The sequence below is a fragment of the Dioscorea cayenensis genome, chromosome 1 (genome assembly GCF_009730915.1).
Source record: "Dioscorea cayenensis subsp. rotundata cultivar TDr96_F1 chromosome 1, TDr96_F1_v2_PseudoChromosome.rev07_lg8_w22 25.fasta, whole genome shotgun sequence".
In the NCBI taxonomy this organism is placed as follows: Eukaryota; Viridiplantae; Streptophyta; class Magnoliopsida; order Dioscoreales; family Dioscoreaceae; genus Dioscorea; species Dioscorea cayenensis.
This window is the reverse complement of record NC_052471.1, coordinates 26,783,975-26,801,025: the sequence shown is the minus strand read 5'-3', so window position 1 is coordinate 26,801,025 and position 17,051 is coordinate 26,783,975. Positions and strand designations below refer to the sequence as shown.

General features: G+C 34.6%; 2 protein-coding genes across 2 annotated transcripts; both read left to right on the top strand.

The window, feature by feature from the left end:
* The first annotated feature begins 10,356 nt into the window (after positions 1-10,356).
* On the top strand, positions 10,357-12,800 carry LOC120258184. The gene is made up of 4 exons (XM_039265544.1): positions 10,357-10,564; positions 10,807-10,888; positions 11,207-11,676; positions 12,277-12,800. Exons 1-3 carry the CDS (start codon positions 10,357-10,359, stop codon positions 11,268-11,270), a joined length of 354 nt encoding a protein of 117 aa, XP_039121478.1. The 3' UTR covers positions 11,271-11,676; positions 12,277-12,800.
* On the top strand, positions 11,566-15,430 carry LOC120258175 (uncharacterized membrane protein F35D11.3-like). Its single transcript, XM_039265532.1, has 9 exons — positions 11,566-11,676; positions 12,277-12,444; positions 12,545-12,704; positions 13,190-13,214; positions 14,700-14,825; positions 14,931-14,990; positions 15,085-15,167; positions 15,251-15,327; positions 15,422-15,430. The coding sequence occupies exons 1-9, from the start codon at positions 11,566-11,568 to the stop codon at positions 15,428-15,430; spliced, it is 819 nt and encodes a 272-aa protein (XP_039121466.1).
* The last annotated feature ends 1,621 nt before the right edge of the window (positions 15,431-17,051 follow it).

Here is a 17,051-nt window from a genome sequence, read left to right as displayed (position 1 = left end):
AATGGATTGTACTAGCAATGAATGGGTAGGTGTGTTGTTCTTCTGGTTTGTTTAGCTTTAAACTATAAGTCTAGTAGAAATAGAGTTCAACGGTAGTGATTGATTGAGTTTATTGTGCTAAGTATGATTGAACGGTTTAAATCAAATTACTGTACATCCAATTTTTCACTGTGCTACTTAAAGTACTTCTCATAAACCTTCTATAGGAAATTTGTGCATTGCTAATTAAAGAGCTCGAACTCGAGACCCCTCAAACTTAAGGCAAGTGGAGTACCATGGTCTATGGCATGGTTCTCTAAATTAAAAAAAAAATACTAAAATTAGAAATGTGCCATTAAAATATTGAGCTCCGTTGAAATGGTCATTTGGATGCACATACTTTTCAATAAGTTTATCACCAAGAATCTCAACTGCTCTATTGGCTATCACAGTATCACTTGTGATGATAGAAAATCAGTGAAAATAAAATATTAAAATTAATTTATGTAAAGATATGCTTCTTAATCAATACAAATTAAATATTTGTTTATTAAGTTTAATAATATTATAAGTCACTCTAAGTAATGTATCCAATTGTTTATATGGAATTTTTTAATTCTTAATTAGGAATTTATTATTAAAGTAAATAATAATAAATAAGATATATTTAAAACAAAAAATAATTAAAATAATTTTAAAAAAAAAGAGAGGGAAAAAGAGGGGGTTTGAAGTTCAAAAAAATTTAAATTTTAAAAAAAGGATAACAATTTAAAAAAATTAAATTTTGAAAAGAAGAAATCTCCCAACATATAGGGAGTTAGAAGATTTGGTGGAACAAAAAAAGAAAAAAAAAACAAGAGGAGAAAAGAAAAATACAGAGGGTTTTGAAGAAAAGGGAGAAGGAGAAGAAAAGAAGAAGAAGAGAGACGGAGGAAAATACAGAGAAGAAGAGAAGAAGGAAAAAAGGGAGAAGAAGACCGAAGGAAAATAGAGAGAAGAGTAAGAAAAAAACCGAGAGTTTAAAAAAAGAAGAAAAGGAGTGAGAAAATAGAGAAGACCACGGAGACTTTATTTTGCTTGACGAATGACAAGAGAAGGCCTATAGGAAACAACCGGATTAATTCCGATAGCAGAAGAAAGGTACAACATCGGTTATTTTCAAATGCTTCCAAAAAAAAAAGAAATAAAACAAAAAAATAATGAAGGGCCTTATTTTGCATGATGAGCATGCCCAAGATCATATATGCATTTATATTCAGCAGATCCCACCTCCTTCTTTATGCTTTTTTTAGTTTTCATGTGCATTCTTCTTCAAATTCCATGCACGTAATTAACTCCAATGTTAAGGATAGCAATCATACCATGCTGCCATGTTTGAGATGCAAACTAGAATATTTTCCTATATATAATGTCTTGTGTGTGTGTGACTCTCTCTCACCCACTAAACCCTATAAACCCTCACGAGAGTTTGAGCTCCATCTCTGACAATGCATTCCATTGCCGTCGGAGCCACCGACACGGCAATTTCTGTTAGAATAGTTAGTAATATTATATCAAATAAATATATGAAAGAAGTATGATTAAATTTTATTTCAAACAATAATTTGGATTTTGGATAATCTTTTCTTTTAATTAATTATTTATTATATGTTATTGATAATAACTGTTTGATTTTTTAAACAAAAAAAAAGGTTTCATTTATCAGTTATCATTTTGATAATGATTAGTTTTATATTTCAAATGTTGCAACGTTTGAAGAGCAACAATTCAAGAAAAGTTACAACTTTTGAGAAACAACGATTCTGAAATGTTGCACTAACTCAAAGGAAAAATCGTAACTTTTGGAGAAGCAACAATTCAATATCTATAGATATTGGCTAACATTCTAAAAATAAAAAAACATAACTTCTTTCTCTCTATTTTAACTTCCTTAAAACATTTTTGGGTGGGTTTCTAGAATTACTATCTAGAAATCCTATTTGGCTTTGTATATCCTGAAGGTATCTGCCACAAACTCATCAATAACATAGTGGGGGCATAATTCCTTAAGGATAGTGAATACACGTACAACGCCTAGCAAGTTTTCTCAACAATCTTAAGGAATTATTCACAATGGAGGGGTCAAATTCGGATTCTGTTTTCAACAAGATGTTTAATCCTGATGTGTTCAAACTGGAGCGTTTTAATGGCATGAATTTCACTCGCTAGAAAGACAAGTTGTTGTTCCTACTTACAGAGTTGGGTATTGCATATCTATTGGTTGCAAACTTGCCTCTGATTCCTAAACCAGATGATGCTGACACTAAGACAATAATTGCTACACACAAGAAACATGAAGAAGATGAAGTACATTACAGAGGTTTTATTCTAAACTCCTTATCTAACCGCTTATATGATCTTTTTCGTCCTATAAAATCTCCACAAAAGATTTGGAAGGCCTTGGAAAATAAATACACATCTGAAAAACAAGGCACTGACAGATTTCTAAGCATGAAGTTCTTTGAGTTCAGAATGTTTGATAATAAATCTATCATAAATCAAGTAGATGAATTACTTGTTTTGGTATCCAGAATCAAGGATTTAAAGGTTGATATTTCTGAAGCACTACAAGTGGCTGCTGTAATTGCAAAATTGCCTGCCACTTGGAATAATTATAGAAAAAAAAACTTTTACATACTTCAGAGGACTTCACAATCGATCACTCATGAAGCATATACGAATTGAAGAAGAAACTCGCAATTGTGAGAATAAATTATCTTTGGAGTTTGGTTCTACTTCGAAAGTAAATTATATTGAGTCTAAAAGGGTTGGAAACAAGTTTGGAAACAAGGCTGGAAAACTCAATAATAAAAGGAAACATACTGATATTTCTTATGACAACTCTGCCATCAATGGTAAGAAAGATAAGTCATGTTTCTTCTGTGGTAAGAAAGGTCATTTTAAAAAGGAATGTAGATTTCATAAGAAGCTGAAGTTGGAGGAAAGTGTAGGGCAAAAGAAAGCAAATGTTGTGGAAAGTAAATCTGTACAAACTGGTCCTACAGATATAATTACCATGATTGAAAATCTCACTATTTCAATGATATCAGAATGCAACATAGCCAATGAAAAATCTGAAGATTGGTGGTTGATTCTGGTGCTACTGTGCATGTTCGCAATAATAGAAATTCATTCAAAAATTATAAAATTGGTGCAAATGATGAGAAAGTTTTGATGGGAAATCATGATACTGCCAAAGTGCTTGGAAGAGGGACTGTCGAACAACAATTAACTTCTGAAAAGAAATTGATTCTAATGGATGTCTTTTTATGTACTTGATGTGAGAAAAAATCTGGTTTCTGCAAATCTACTGTGCAAGAAAGGATTGAAGGCTGACATAGAAGTAGAAAAATTAATTTTATCAAAAAATGGTGTATTTGTTGGACAAGGATATTTATGTGATGGAATGTTCAAATTAAGTATTAATAAAGTTGCTATTTCTATTTACATGCTTGAATCATCATTTAATTTATGGCATAAACGTTTATCACATGTTAATTATGGAACAATTAAATTTATGTCTAAACAAGGTTTGATTTCTTGTGAAAATGTGCAACCTAAAAAATGTTAAATTTGTGTACAAGCTAAGATGACTAAGAAACCTTTCCCAAAGAACGAAAGAACATCTCATTTACTTGAAATTGTACATTCTAATATATGTGAATTAAATGGTCATTTAACTAGAGGAGGAAATAGATATTTAACATTCTAAAAATAAAAAACCATAACTTCTTTCTCTCTGTTTTAACTTTCTTAAAACGTTTTTGGGTGGGTTTCTAGAATTACTGTCTAGAAATCCTATTTGGCTTTGTATATCCTGAAGGAATCTGCCGCAAACTCATCAGTAACATAGTGGGGGCATAATTCCTTAAGGACAATGAATACACGTACAAAGCCTAGCAAGTTTTCTCAACAGTTTCCTCGCCTCATCCTTCAATTTTCCATCGAAAGTTGTGCATCTCTGCATCGTTGCGCTGCCCATGAGATTTCGTCTTTGTTTGATGCTCGATCTCTAAGGTCTACAAGTATGGCACCATTGACTACGAGAATAAAAAGGCGTTGAAATGGAGCTCGTTTTACTATTGGATTGCCATGATGGAGGACCTTGAGGCTGGGACTATGGGTGTGCTCCAAAGTTGAGATGGTTGAGGAGAATATTCTTGGCAAGTAGGAGCTCTGTCGGGTTACCAAGGAGCTTCACAAGTTCAGTGGGTTTAACTTTTCCTTTGAGGTTTATGAATAGATAGGTACCCAAGGAATTGGATTTAATTTTACATCTAGTATCTTGGCAATACAATTGGATTTAATTGTCAAGGTACATGGCATTTCAAGAGATGAAGAATATGTCTTATATATAGCTATCAGAAGGTCTTCAAAACCAATCAAACCTTTAGTACTCTTGTAAATGTTTATGGCAAAGCTAGAATGAGAAAAAAGCAGAAGCTGTGGTTGATATAGTCTTCAAAAAGCTAGTTGCATAGATAACATGAGCTGCTACTTCAATATGGCTTGTTCCTCTTCTTAATACTGCTGAAAACAAATGATGATGATGATGATGATGATGATGATGATGATGATGATGATGATGATGGATAGATATATAGATGGGTTCATTAGATTCCATGTTGCTTTTAAGGTCCTCCTATATAATGACACTTTCATTAGTGAGCTCTCATAGCAAAAAGATGCAGTTTCAGGAGATGAGAAGATGTTATGAATCAAGAGAACATACTATCAAAATATCACTTTACCTTATAGTTTCTTTTGAAATCATGTTGATAGTGTTATTTCGTGAGCATGTAAAAAAATGATGAGTTTATTTGTGAGATTATTTTTGTAATTTCCACATGACCCCCTCTTAGATTTTTAGTTTGAGAGTAAAAAAAAATAATAAAAAATAGAGGGATGAGTTTATTGATGAGGGGAATTTTTGGTAAAAAACTGAAGATGAAAAAATGAAGGAAGAGTAAAAAAAGAGAGAAGGGGAAAAATGAAGAAAAAAGAGAGAGGAAGAAATGATTAAAGGTGAGTAAAAAGGGGAAAAAAGAAGGAAGAGGAAAAAATGAAGAAAGATGGAAAAATGAATGAAGGATGAGTAAAAAAAAATAAAGAAAGAACAAAGGAGTAGTAAAAAAGGAGACGATATGAAAATGAATGATGGATGTATTTATTGAGGGTATTTTGGTAATTTTCTTTGCAGGGTCTCCTCTAGAAAAATTCTATGAAAATTCTCTGATTCCATCTTGAAAGTTTTGACTTTCTTGGGGTAACGGAAAAATTTTCATAAAATTTCTCTAATTTCACCTTGAAGTCTTGACTTTCTTAGGGTAACGAGAAATTTTCATAAATTCTCTAATTCCACCTTGAAGTCTTGATTTTCTTGGGTTAATGAGAAATTTTCATAAATTCTCTAATTCCACCTTAAAGTCTTGACTTTTCTTGGGGTAACCAGAAATTTTCATAAATTCTCTAATTCCACCTTGAAGTCTTGACTTTCTTGGGGTAACGAGAAATTTATCATAAAAATTCTCTAATTTCACCTCGAAGTATTGACTTTCTTAGGGTAACAAGAAATTTTCATAAAATTCTCTAATTTCACCTTGAAGTCATGACTTTTTTGGGGTAACGAGAAATTTTCATTAAATTTCTCTAATTCCATCTTAAAGTCTTGACACTCTTGGGGTAAAGAGAAATTTTTCATAAAAAAAAATCCTCTAACTCCACCTTGAGATTTAGACACTCTTGGGATAAAGAGAAATTTTCATTAAAAACCTTCCCTCCAAGCTCACTTTGATGTTTTTTGACACTCATTGGAGTAAAAGAAAAAAGGTGGAATGAAAAGAAGAGTAAAAAAATTTCTTGAAGTGAAAGGAAGAGTAAAAAAAAGGGAAAGAAAAAAATGAAAAGTTCACAAAAAAATATCTCTCGTCGACACTCAAAACAAAAGAGAGTTAACAAAGATTTTCTTGAAGCCCATTATGAGGTCTCTTTAAAAAAAAATGAATTAGAGAACTCAACTGGTGACTTAATTAACGGAAATTAAGTTCATAATTACAACTTGAGATCCATTTTAAAAGCAAGTCAAAATTATCAAGTTAATGACATAATCATGTTAAAGGTCATGACTTAAAGATCTAATGATCAAGGGTCAAAAGCATTGAAGAGTCAAGACCTAAATGCATCATATAAATGACAAATGCAACTCTGAAGTTTCAAGACACCCAGAAGTCAAAGACTTAAGGAGTTTCACAAGTTAAGAAACTGGAGATTTTACAAGCACAAGAGGCCAAAATCTTCAGCTATAAAAGAAGCAAAAATGACCAAGTAGGCAATTCATAAATGTAGAATGGCCGCAACTTGAGAACTAAGCGATGTGTCAAGACACAAACCCATGTAAAGGAAAGAAGAAATCGAGGAGGGCCATATTCACGGAGCTAAAAGGATCTTCCGACATACTTTCAGTAAAGAAGCTAAGAGCACTAGCCAAGCAAAAAAAAAAAAGTTTGAAAAGCATGATAAAAATAGCTCTCTTTTAAAAAAAAACTCTCTTGTCAAGCTCTCTTAGAGAATAGCTCTTACGTTTGTAGTCTCGCCTATGATCATGTGTTCATATGCATCTTTGAAATTAATAAAAAAAATTGTTATGTTTACTCAGTTGTTTCTCATTCACACTTATTTTCTTAATCGGAGGTGCCCATGACATTGTCTAGAGTAATTAATGTTAGGGGCTTGCCCCTAATAGAAGTCATCAACCTACAGCCATCTGAAATATAAAAAAAATTAAAATTTAATTTGTGATCCATATTTTTTTACGATCAATCCTAATCAAAGGCCGGATAAAAAAAAGGAGCCCACAGCAATCTTAAAATCAATCATACATTTTTTAAATAAAATTATGATATTTACTAAAATTAATTATATAAATAATATTTAATGAGATATTTAGTAATAATTTTAGTCAAATTTAAATGGCAGATGACAAGTAAAACAAAATTATATATATATATATATAGAGTAATGCTATACAAACCGAACAAACTTCACGAATTTGCTTCACGAATGACGTGTCATCCATATCATCAATGATGTGGCATCCAACTCACCCTGTTTACCTTCTTCTCCCTTCACCTCTCTCTCTCTCTCTCTCTCTCTCTCTCTCTCTCTCTCTCTCTCTCATATGTTCCTCTCCATCCCCTTTTCTCTCTTTCATATGTTCCTCTCCGTCCCCTTTTGCCCCTTGGTGTGAAGTCTTCGTCCTCCCTTTCTCTTCTTCCCCTGACCACCAGCCACTCTCCACACCGATGAATCTAGAGTCACCAGAATGAAAAAGCCTATCATTATCTCCACCCTCAGACACGGTTTCTCCTCTACATTGCTCCGAAAGCTCTATCCATCCCTGAAAACCAATAGATCTATTGCTTCAACACAGAGGAATGGCAATGGAGGTGGAGAACTCTGGGCTAACAGATATGGTCCAGAGCAGGAGATTGGTTTAAGAGGTCAGTGAAAAAGGTGTGGATTCTTGGAGCTTCAATCTCTTTGGTGCTTGTTGTGGCAATTGGCCTTGTTTCAATGAATGTGAATCAATGAAGAAGAATTTTTGTGTAGATTAGGGTTTTGATTTCAGAGAAGATGGGATTGAAGAGAAGAGTTTGGAGAAGAAGAGTTGGGGCTTTAATCTTTTGATGTTTACTTTCATTGCTTTTGTGAATTCAAGTGTGGAGCTATGGAAATGGTGGTTAGTTTTTAATAATTCTGTCATTCATTTCTTGTTTTATTTTTCTTGAGTTTTTAATGAATGATTATAAGAATTTATTGTGATTTACATTAATATTTTTTCTTCCTTTTGATTTGTGTATGATATGGAATGCTTGCAAATGAACATTTGATATTGTCAGGTAACTGCAGACTGTCATAAAATGCAAACAAAGTTAGCAGCAGAACTTTTTTCAAGAGTCTTAGGTTTGTTTGATATCATATTTTGTATGTGCAAGTCATTTTCTACACATTAAAGGGACAATGAGAGAGACATAGTGATCATAAATGCATCTTGTTGGATTACATGATTCTCTGTCATTGATTTGATTAGATGTTAAAGATGGACCAGTGCCAATATTGTTAAAGGTTGAGCAAGGGACTGAAGAAATGCAGATTTTTTAGGTTACATGATTTTCGTATTCACAAATTTTCGTATTCTGTTCTGCATTCAAGATTTCATTCAGAGAAATTTGTAATATTATTCTTTTGGCTTGTTGAAAGGTTGAGCAAGGGACTGAAGGAAGACAGATTTTCTGGGTTACATGATTCTCGTATTCACAAATTTTCGTATTCTGTTCTGCATTCAGGATAACAAACATAAGCAACACACAAACATAAGCCATGGTTCATCTTAATATCAAACATAAGCACCACAAAAATATTATTACAAACATAAGCCCTGGTCCAATTTCAAACATAAGTACCACAAAAATATTATTACAAACATAAGCCCTGGTTCATACCAATTTCAAACATAAGCAACACACAAAATTTATAACAAACATAAGCCCTGGTTCATCTTGATATCAAACATAAGCAACACACAAATTACTTCAACTAATAAGCAACACACAAACATGAGCCCTGGTTCATCTTAATATCAAACATAAGCAACACACAAATTTCTTCAACTAACATAAGCAAAATTTCTGGTTCATCAACATATATAAGTAACAACAAATACGAACACAAATATATTTCCTTGGTTCATCTTCAACAAAATTTGTGTTTTTACTCCATGAGCATGACGACAAACTTGCACCACAATACGATTCCCTGAAAAATTGAAATGGATACTACATCACAACTTCAATGGATTGTAAATACAAAATTTGCACCACAAATCTTAATCACTAAGTATTAAATACAAAAATAAATATATACATCTTGCAACTCACCTTAATGGATTGTAAATATAAAATTTGCACCACAATACATTTGGAAACGAGCTTTTTGTGGGCTAAGTGCATGATTATGCTCCAAATTAACACTTGAAATGGTAAATCGCCCATCATTGCTAACAATGACATTAATCTTTGCCGGACAATTTACTTTGGTGGATAGCCTTGGGTTGAATGAGTTTTTTTAAGTATATATTCGTTTGCCACCTCTTGAACATGCTAGTGTGTAATATTTCAATTTTGCCATCATCACCTAATCTCGTGCTTTTTTTGGTGATGCCAAACCCTTCATCCCGCACATACTTGACATACAATTTATAAACTTCTTCTTCGAAATCAAGTATCATACCGGCCTCCGGCACAATATTTTCAACTAAATCCAAATCTACCGATTTTTCTTTGGCATGTATTTCATAACTTGAACATCCAACTTCCACATCATCTTTTCCTTGATCATTACACCCAAGTATCACTTCTTCCATATTCTTGCTTTAACTACACTTCTAAACAAAAATTAGACAAACAATAAATTTACAAATTACACGAACAATAAACACTCACATTTTTTTAACTTTTGATCAAAATTAGCAATTTAATCACCCAATACTAATCAGAAATTCTTTTGTAATACAATCTTAATCATCATGATTTCTTTATAAACCAAAATATTTGTACCTAATTGTGTTTCCTGCACAATACTAATCAGAATTTTTTTTAACACAATTTTAATCATTATAATACTAATCAGAAATTAGCAATTTAATCACCCAATACTAATCAAAATTTTTTTTGTAATACAATCTTAATCATCATGATTTCTTTATAAACCAAAAAAACTTGTACCTAATTGTGTTTCCTACACAATACTAATCAGAATTTTTTTTTTAACACAATCTTAATCATAATAATACTAATCAGAAATTATACCTTTGATGTAGCGGCCGGGAGCGGGGGAGTGAAGCGGCCGAGAGCGTCGACCGGGAGTGGTGAGGGACGCGGCGGGAGCGGCGACTGACCGGGAGTGGGAGAGGGAAGCAGCTTCGACGGCAACCGGAGAGGAAGCAACGGCAGCGACCAGAGAGGGAAGCGACGGGAGCGACGACCGACCGGGAGTGGGAGAGAGGGAAGCAGCGACTGGGAGTGGGAGAGGGAAGCCGCAAAAGCGGCGACTGGAGAGGAAAACAACGGGAGCGGCGACCGACCGGGAGTGGGAGAGGGAAGCGGCGACTGGGAGTGGGAGAGGGAAGCCGCAAGAACGGCGACTGGAGGGACTCACGTGAGAGAGAGAGACCGGTCTCCCTCTTTTTACATTTTTATTTTAAAAAATAAAATAAAATAAAAAGTTTTTGACACCCAGCCACATCATTCGTGTGCCTCATGTAGCATTACTCATACATATATGTCAGGCCTGGATCAATCAGATTCACCCTCTCGGCTCTTCCTTCCCGACGACGACAACGATGATGCTGACTTCGTCCCTGACCGCTTTAGCAGCGCCAGCGCCAGTAGCAGTAGTAGCGCCACCAGCATCGGCGGCGAGAGCGACGTGGATTCCAGTCTCCTCTGGACTCATAAGTCCCGTGGCCTCCTCCGCCCTCTGTCTTCTGGTCTGTTAATCTTGTTTCTTGATTTTGAGGGTGTTGATTTGATCCTCTTTCGAATTTTATTCTTGGAAATTGATTCAAAGGCGTGCATGTTGATCTTGTTTCTTTAGTTCGAGGGTGCTGAACCATAGTTTTTGGATTGGATTCTTGAAATAGATTCTAATGTCTGCATATTGATCTTGTTTCTTGAATTCTAGGGCACTGAATTTGATTCTGGTTGTTCAATTTTTGTTTTTCTTTTTCAGATTTTTGGATATCCATTCTAATGCGTGGTCTGGGCTTGAAGAGACTGCGGCTTCCTCTTCGTCCAAGCATCACATTGGAGCTGTATGACTTCTTACTAATTATTATATTTTTTTATAACACTATTCAAAAGGAACCAAATTGTTATTTTATTATTCTTAAAGATTTCCTAGCTATGGAATGAATTATGTGTAGCATAGATGTGAGATTCTTGAAAATAGCAGAAACAACAAACTCGATTTTAGGTTGATGGTGGTCTTTTTCTCAAAGTTCTAATCCATCTTGTTTGAGCTTACATGCTATCTCAAAATTTTTTATTAATGTCATTGTAGCATGCTGATCTCTATGTTGTGCTTAGTTATTTGATGCTTGCATCTTTAGTTCCTTATGATAATTTTTCAGGAAGCATCTGCAGAAAGTTTGGATCAGATGTTTGCCTTGTCCAAAGCAGTGGATGCCATGGTGATGAGCTTGGAAACTTCCTCTTTTAAACATGAGGTGGCAGAGCAGTGACAATATGGACACAAACAGGAACAACATCAGAGCACTTCTACAACAACAGATTGAATGTCTGATGTGACTACTAAGCCTTCAGAAAACTTTGAACTCATAAAGTCTCAGGCATTAATCAGAAGAGTGGAAAAAATATGATGATTCAATTAATAAATATTGATAACATATCCATGTTAGGAGACAATTCGGTCAATCATTAGAGGAAACTGGTAATTCTTTTTGCACTTCTCCCTGCCTATGTGGCTGATATGCCAGAAGATGAGAAGAAGAAACATTGTTATCTGAAGGGCTATGACAGTCAGCACCATGTTGCTTTGAGACTCTTAGCAACATGGCTTGATATCCAATGGATAAAAGCGGTTTGTTCTGAGTTTTCTTTTCCCTTATTTTGATAGGCTAAACACTTACTATGGTGCATGCATATATCTAGTTGCACACATTTCACAAAGTGAGACTATCTTTTCATTTACATATTTACTTTTTTTAGTTTGTCTAATACTGTTCCATAGATAATGCAATATGATTTCATCTTTCTTCCCATTGGAACATGATTTTGGAGAGGTGGTTATCTTGCTTTATTCAAAGCTTGTCCATCTTTGTCTACACACCTTTATCTTGCTGCTAATATAGTCACATTTGATCGAAGTAGCCCAGAAGAAATAGTAGTATCTTATTTTATCATTTCTAATATTGGTAAAACCACGCTAGTAATTTCATTAGCTGATATTTCCATTAAAATGTTGTTAGAAATAGTAGTATCTTATTAATGTATTCATGTATACATCTATACATCTCATAAGGACAGACAGTATGACGATCATTATCTTGGATTGACCTTTATGCAAATGTTAGCACTTTGACAAGGTCGAAAACATGATAAATAACTAGATACTTACATTTTCTTTTCAAAATTGTTCTGAGAAGCCATTTAGTTCATACTGAAAAAGTTGTCTTACTAGGAAGCTATGGAGATAATGGTTGCTTGCTTTACAATGGCTGCAGCTATAAAGGAAGAAATACAATCTCAAGAAAATGAATCAGAGAAAAGCAAATGGGCCAAATGGAAGCGTGGTAGAATCATTGGTGCAGCTGCATTGACTGGAGGGGCTTTGTTGGCTCTTACTGGAGTTGAAACTTAAATGAGAGAAGAAATGTGAATTGTTTCTTGTTTTCTACTTATAAAAGTTTAAACTAACAGAAACCAGCATTTCCAACTCTTCTTAACAGGTCTTGCTGGCCTGGCAATTACTGCCGGTTTTGGTGCTTTGTCTCCTACATGCATTAGGAACTCTAGTCCCAATTGTTGGGGCTGGTGGTTTTGCTGCTATGGCAATTGCTGCAGGATCAGTTGCTCGTTTAGTTGTTGTTGCCTCCTCATTTGGTGGAAGTTTTTAAGTGGGTGGCACAGTAAACAACAAACTTAACCATGTCTTGTCCAACTGATTTTCTTCTCTTTTATCTCAAGTTCTATCTTTCTTTTTTATCCTGTCTGGTAAGTTCATTTAGATAGCTTTGTAAGCTTTTATTTTATTTATGTGTTTGCCAATAGTGTTTATCTTTGGATAACTCTCTGTCATATCTTTTAAGGTGTTATTCTATGAATGATAGAAGTGGGTTGTTTGCTTTCGAAATGGTGTAGTAAGTTCCAATAATCTATCAATTAATAGATTGTTGCTGTCAAGGGTTTTATAATAATTGAAAAATGGAAGGGACCATTCTTTGTTATTACTGTGTGTAGGTTATTAGATTTTTGTTTTGAAATGGAAGAAACTCTAAATCATGTGAAACCATTTATAAACTAAGAAGAATCTTTTTGAAAGTTTAATCAAATAGCCAGAATTCTTTAATTAAATTTATTATGCTTTATTGCAGGACACCGGGCCCTGCTGTTGTTTCTGTATGTAGTAATCCTGATGCCTACCAATCTATATTTATGTCCCGACTTAATGCTTATCCTCTAATACTTTCTCCCAACAAAAAAATATATATATATATATATCTAGATGTAAGTTGTGTTTTAGGCTTAAAGGAAATCATATTTCTTTTTACTTTATTTTCCCTCATTTCATAAAGGATGACCAAGAGGATATAAAAGGCCATCCTCTTATTACCCTCTTGTTTGTTTTTTGGAGCTAGACTATGGATCTTTTCATCAAGGCTAAGTTTCTTTATGATCATGTAATTGCTATCCTGTTCTTAATGTTTCTTTCTCAATGGCCTTATCTTGTGAGCATCTCATTGATGAGTTTTCCATGTCATATTATGTGCATGAAGATAAGGTGAGCTTGTTGATTTTTTTTTTTTTGGCTTGTACATGATCTGTTTTCTGTAATTTCTTATTTTATTGATGTGCATGTTGGCCTTTATTGGATTTTTAAACGAAAGTTTGAAGAATGCTTATGTTTTCTTTAAAAACAAAGAAGATTCTGAGTAGGCTTGAGTGATTTCCTACCTTGGTCAAGTCATGATGTTGGGTGTACTTTGCTGCTTTCAATTTGTGATATGCTGGGTCAATTAAGCTTTATTTTATTGTTTGGAATTTCATCTTGCATTTGGGTTTCAAATTTAGCTTTAGGAAATACTTCAATGGCTGAAAATTGTTGAACTAGTCCTTTAGAGTAAATGTACTTTTTATGTTGTTTTGATACTTTAGTGCTTCTCAAATTTGCATTTGTCTAGTTGGTTTAAACTGTGATTATACATCAAGTTTGAAGGAGGCAACATTTTGTTGTTTTTTCTGGCCTACTTCATATTTATGATTTATTTATTTATTTTTTACTAATTTGTGCGTGTAATTTTCAGCGGCTAGCTGTTGGTATCTTGATTTCGGGTTTTGTTTTCGAGGAGGAATATTTCTTAAGGCCTTGTGAAGAGCATGGATAACCTAGAGAAGTGCATCAGTTTGTCTAATATAGCTGCATAATTGTTGGTTATGAAATTACATTATGGTTTTATCCTTGAATACTGTATATCTTGGTTTTGCTTTGTCTCAAGAAAAATAGCTGTCGGAGAAGTGGTTCATTTTTAAGATCTTCCGTGTACATTTCAGTTTTATATGTTTTCTAGAGTTTTATATATTGATGTAGATCTACCTTCAAGCAGTTGCTGGTAATCTATATTGTGTTGCGGTCCTTTATTTTTATTCTACAGTATGTGTTAATTTGGCACAGAGAAAAAGAGAGGTTCACTTGTGCATTCTTTGTATGCCTATAAAATAGATATAGTATCTGACTTTGTTTCATCTCTCCAGTGGGAATTCAAGAATTTTGATTGCTATCAGCACTGCAATCCAGGATTGGATCACATCAAGTAATGTAGCAGAGATGCACTTAATTCCCAACAATTATGACTTTTGTCATGGTGTTACCCTTTTCTCCTGCAGAACTTATGATGGGCGTGATGCCATGATGACTGTGTTAGGCACTCTTGTTACCGTCTTAGCTTGGCCAATTACATTACTTGCCGCTACTGACTTCATCGACAGCAAATGGTCTATTGCTCTTAATAGGTGGCATTTATAATTTTTTAAGTAATTCCATGCTAGGATGAGTACCTTTTTTTCATCAAATAAACAACTTAGTAGGTATTGTTGTTGACGTTTGGCATGTACCAGATCAGAGAAAGAAGGAAAGCTACTTGCTGAAGTGTTAACAAAAGGCTTGCTGGGATACAGGTTTATTATTCTCATAATATTAGTTCAAGAAAAGTAAATTGTTAGTCTGATTTATTAATTCCTTTGCTGCCTTATATATGTATATCCCTTTCAGACCAGTTACCCTTGTTGGGTTCTCATTAGGAGCAAGAGTTATATTTAAATGTTTGCAGAAACTTGCTGCATCGGGAGACAGTGGTGTTTCTGTGTCCTCGTGAACACTTGTTACACTTTATTTTCATAAATTGATTTGTTAAGCTGACATACTGTGAATGGTGCAGAGGGGATTGTGGAAAGGGTTGTGCTTCTTGATGCACCAATTTTTGTGAACAGTGAAAACTGGGAGTCTGTTAGAAAGGTAATGATGTTTAATGAAGGTTAAATCTTGATGATGTCCAGGATAGATAAAGAAATATGTACATCAGTTAATGTTGATATTGTTTCTAATGAAGAATCCTTAACTGAAACGAAACCCATTTTACTTTTCTGAACTAAGTTAAATGCCTTCACAGCAATACTGTTGTGTAAAATGGTCGTTCAAATCATCAGCTTTGTGTTAGCTCGTGCTTGGTTTATTTGGAAGAGCCGTTGAGATGCTATCTTTAATAACACCCCTCCAAATTATTATGCTATTGTTAGCAGAGCTCTTGCTAATGCTAGGGACCATTTCAACAGCAACAGATGCCTCCTCTGCAAGAAGCTCATTTTATATAACTTTTATGTTTTTGGACAAGGAAGCAAAGGCTAACAAAAGAACAGAAAAACTAAACTAACAACAAACACTAGAAGTGGAGTTTATGGAGCTCACAGAGCTCATCAATCCAAAAGGGATGCTCCATGCCTCTGAAGAAAAGAGAAGGCTGCGGATTAATTCTCCCAAAGTTTGCAAGATGATCTGCGAAGCTGTTAAGATCTCTAGGGATGGTTTCAATTGCAGCATTAGGGTACATATCTAGGTTCTTCCTCATTGTCTGAAATTCAACAGTAATATGCCAGGCAATGCTGGCATTGAAGTGTTTTAGCAATTCGGCCACACCCGGGCAATCACAGAAAACACGATCCGGGGTCCATCCATGAGTAATGCAAGTCCGAAAAGCAAGGTTGATAGCAATGAGTTCAGCTTGCATTGGCGAGGAAGTACGGGTGCCCATCGAACCTGCCGATAGAATACAATTTGATTTAGTAAGGATTAAAAAACCAAGACCAGCACACAGAGTGCTAGCAGACCAAGATGCATCCGTAAAAATAAGAATGGAATTATTGTTTGCACAAAGGAGCGCCCGATCTCTAAAAGATTTTTTTTCTGAAATGAATAGAGAGACCAAGCCCGGGGGATGATCACATAAGGATTAACTAGCTCATTACAAAAGACAAAATTGCATCGGTGTTTCCAAATGAGCCAGCTGATTGTTGCGATTAGGGCCTTAGCCCAAGGGTCCTTAATTTCTACAAGCCATAAAACCTGTGCACAGAGAGTTGAGCAAATATGAATTTAGACCAAGCTTATTAAACAGATCATGCTAGCAATGCAATATTCTAGGACATTTCCATATTATATGCTCAGTAGTTTCAGCCTCCAACCTACAAAGAGGGCAAGGATTGTTAGGACCAATATTAAGATTGTAGAGATCAGCATAAGTAGGAAGCTTGTCGTGAGCAAGTTTCCAGAGATACACTTTGATGCGAGGCATAACAGGTAGTCTCCAAATTTCAAACCAACCATCCCAGCAATCCTGAATGTAACTCTTTGTATTAAGGTGGTTATACACTGTAGAAGCAATAGATGCACTACAGGAAGGGTTGTTCCATTTCCAAACCTGAGTATCCTCATTGTTGTATTGGATGTCATTGATGTGGCCTTCGTTAATAGAGCTTCCAAACAATCTTTCCAAAGCAACAGGGCAAAAGCCATCCAAAGAAAACAAATCCAAAATTTAATTTCTTCCAAATTCAGAGAAGTGTTAAGTAATGTGGGTTTCTAAGAGATTGGAAGATCGAAAAACAAGCATCGTTCCAGATATCAACTAGATCAGGGTTGCAAGAAAGAAGTTTAATGTTCGATCTCAAAACTTTTGCTGAATT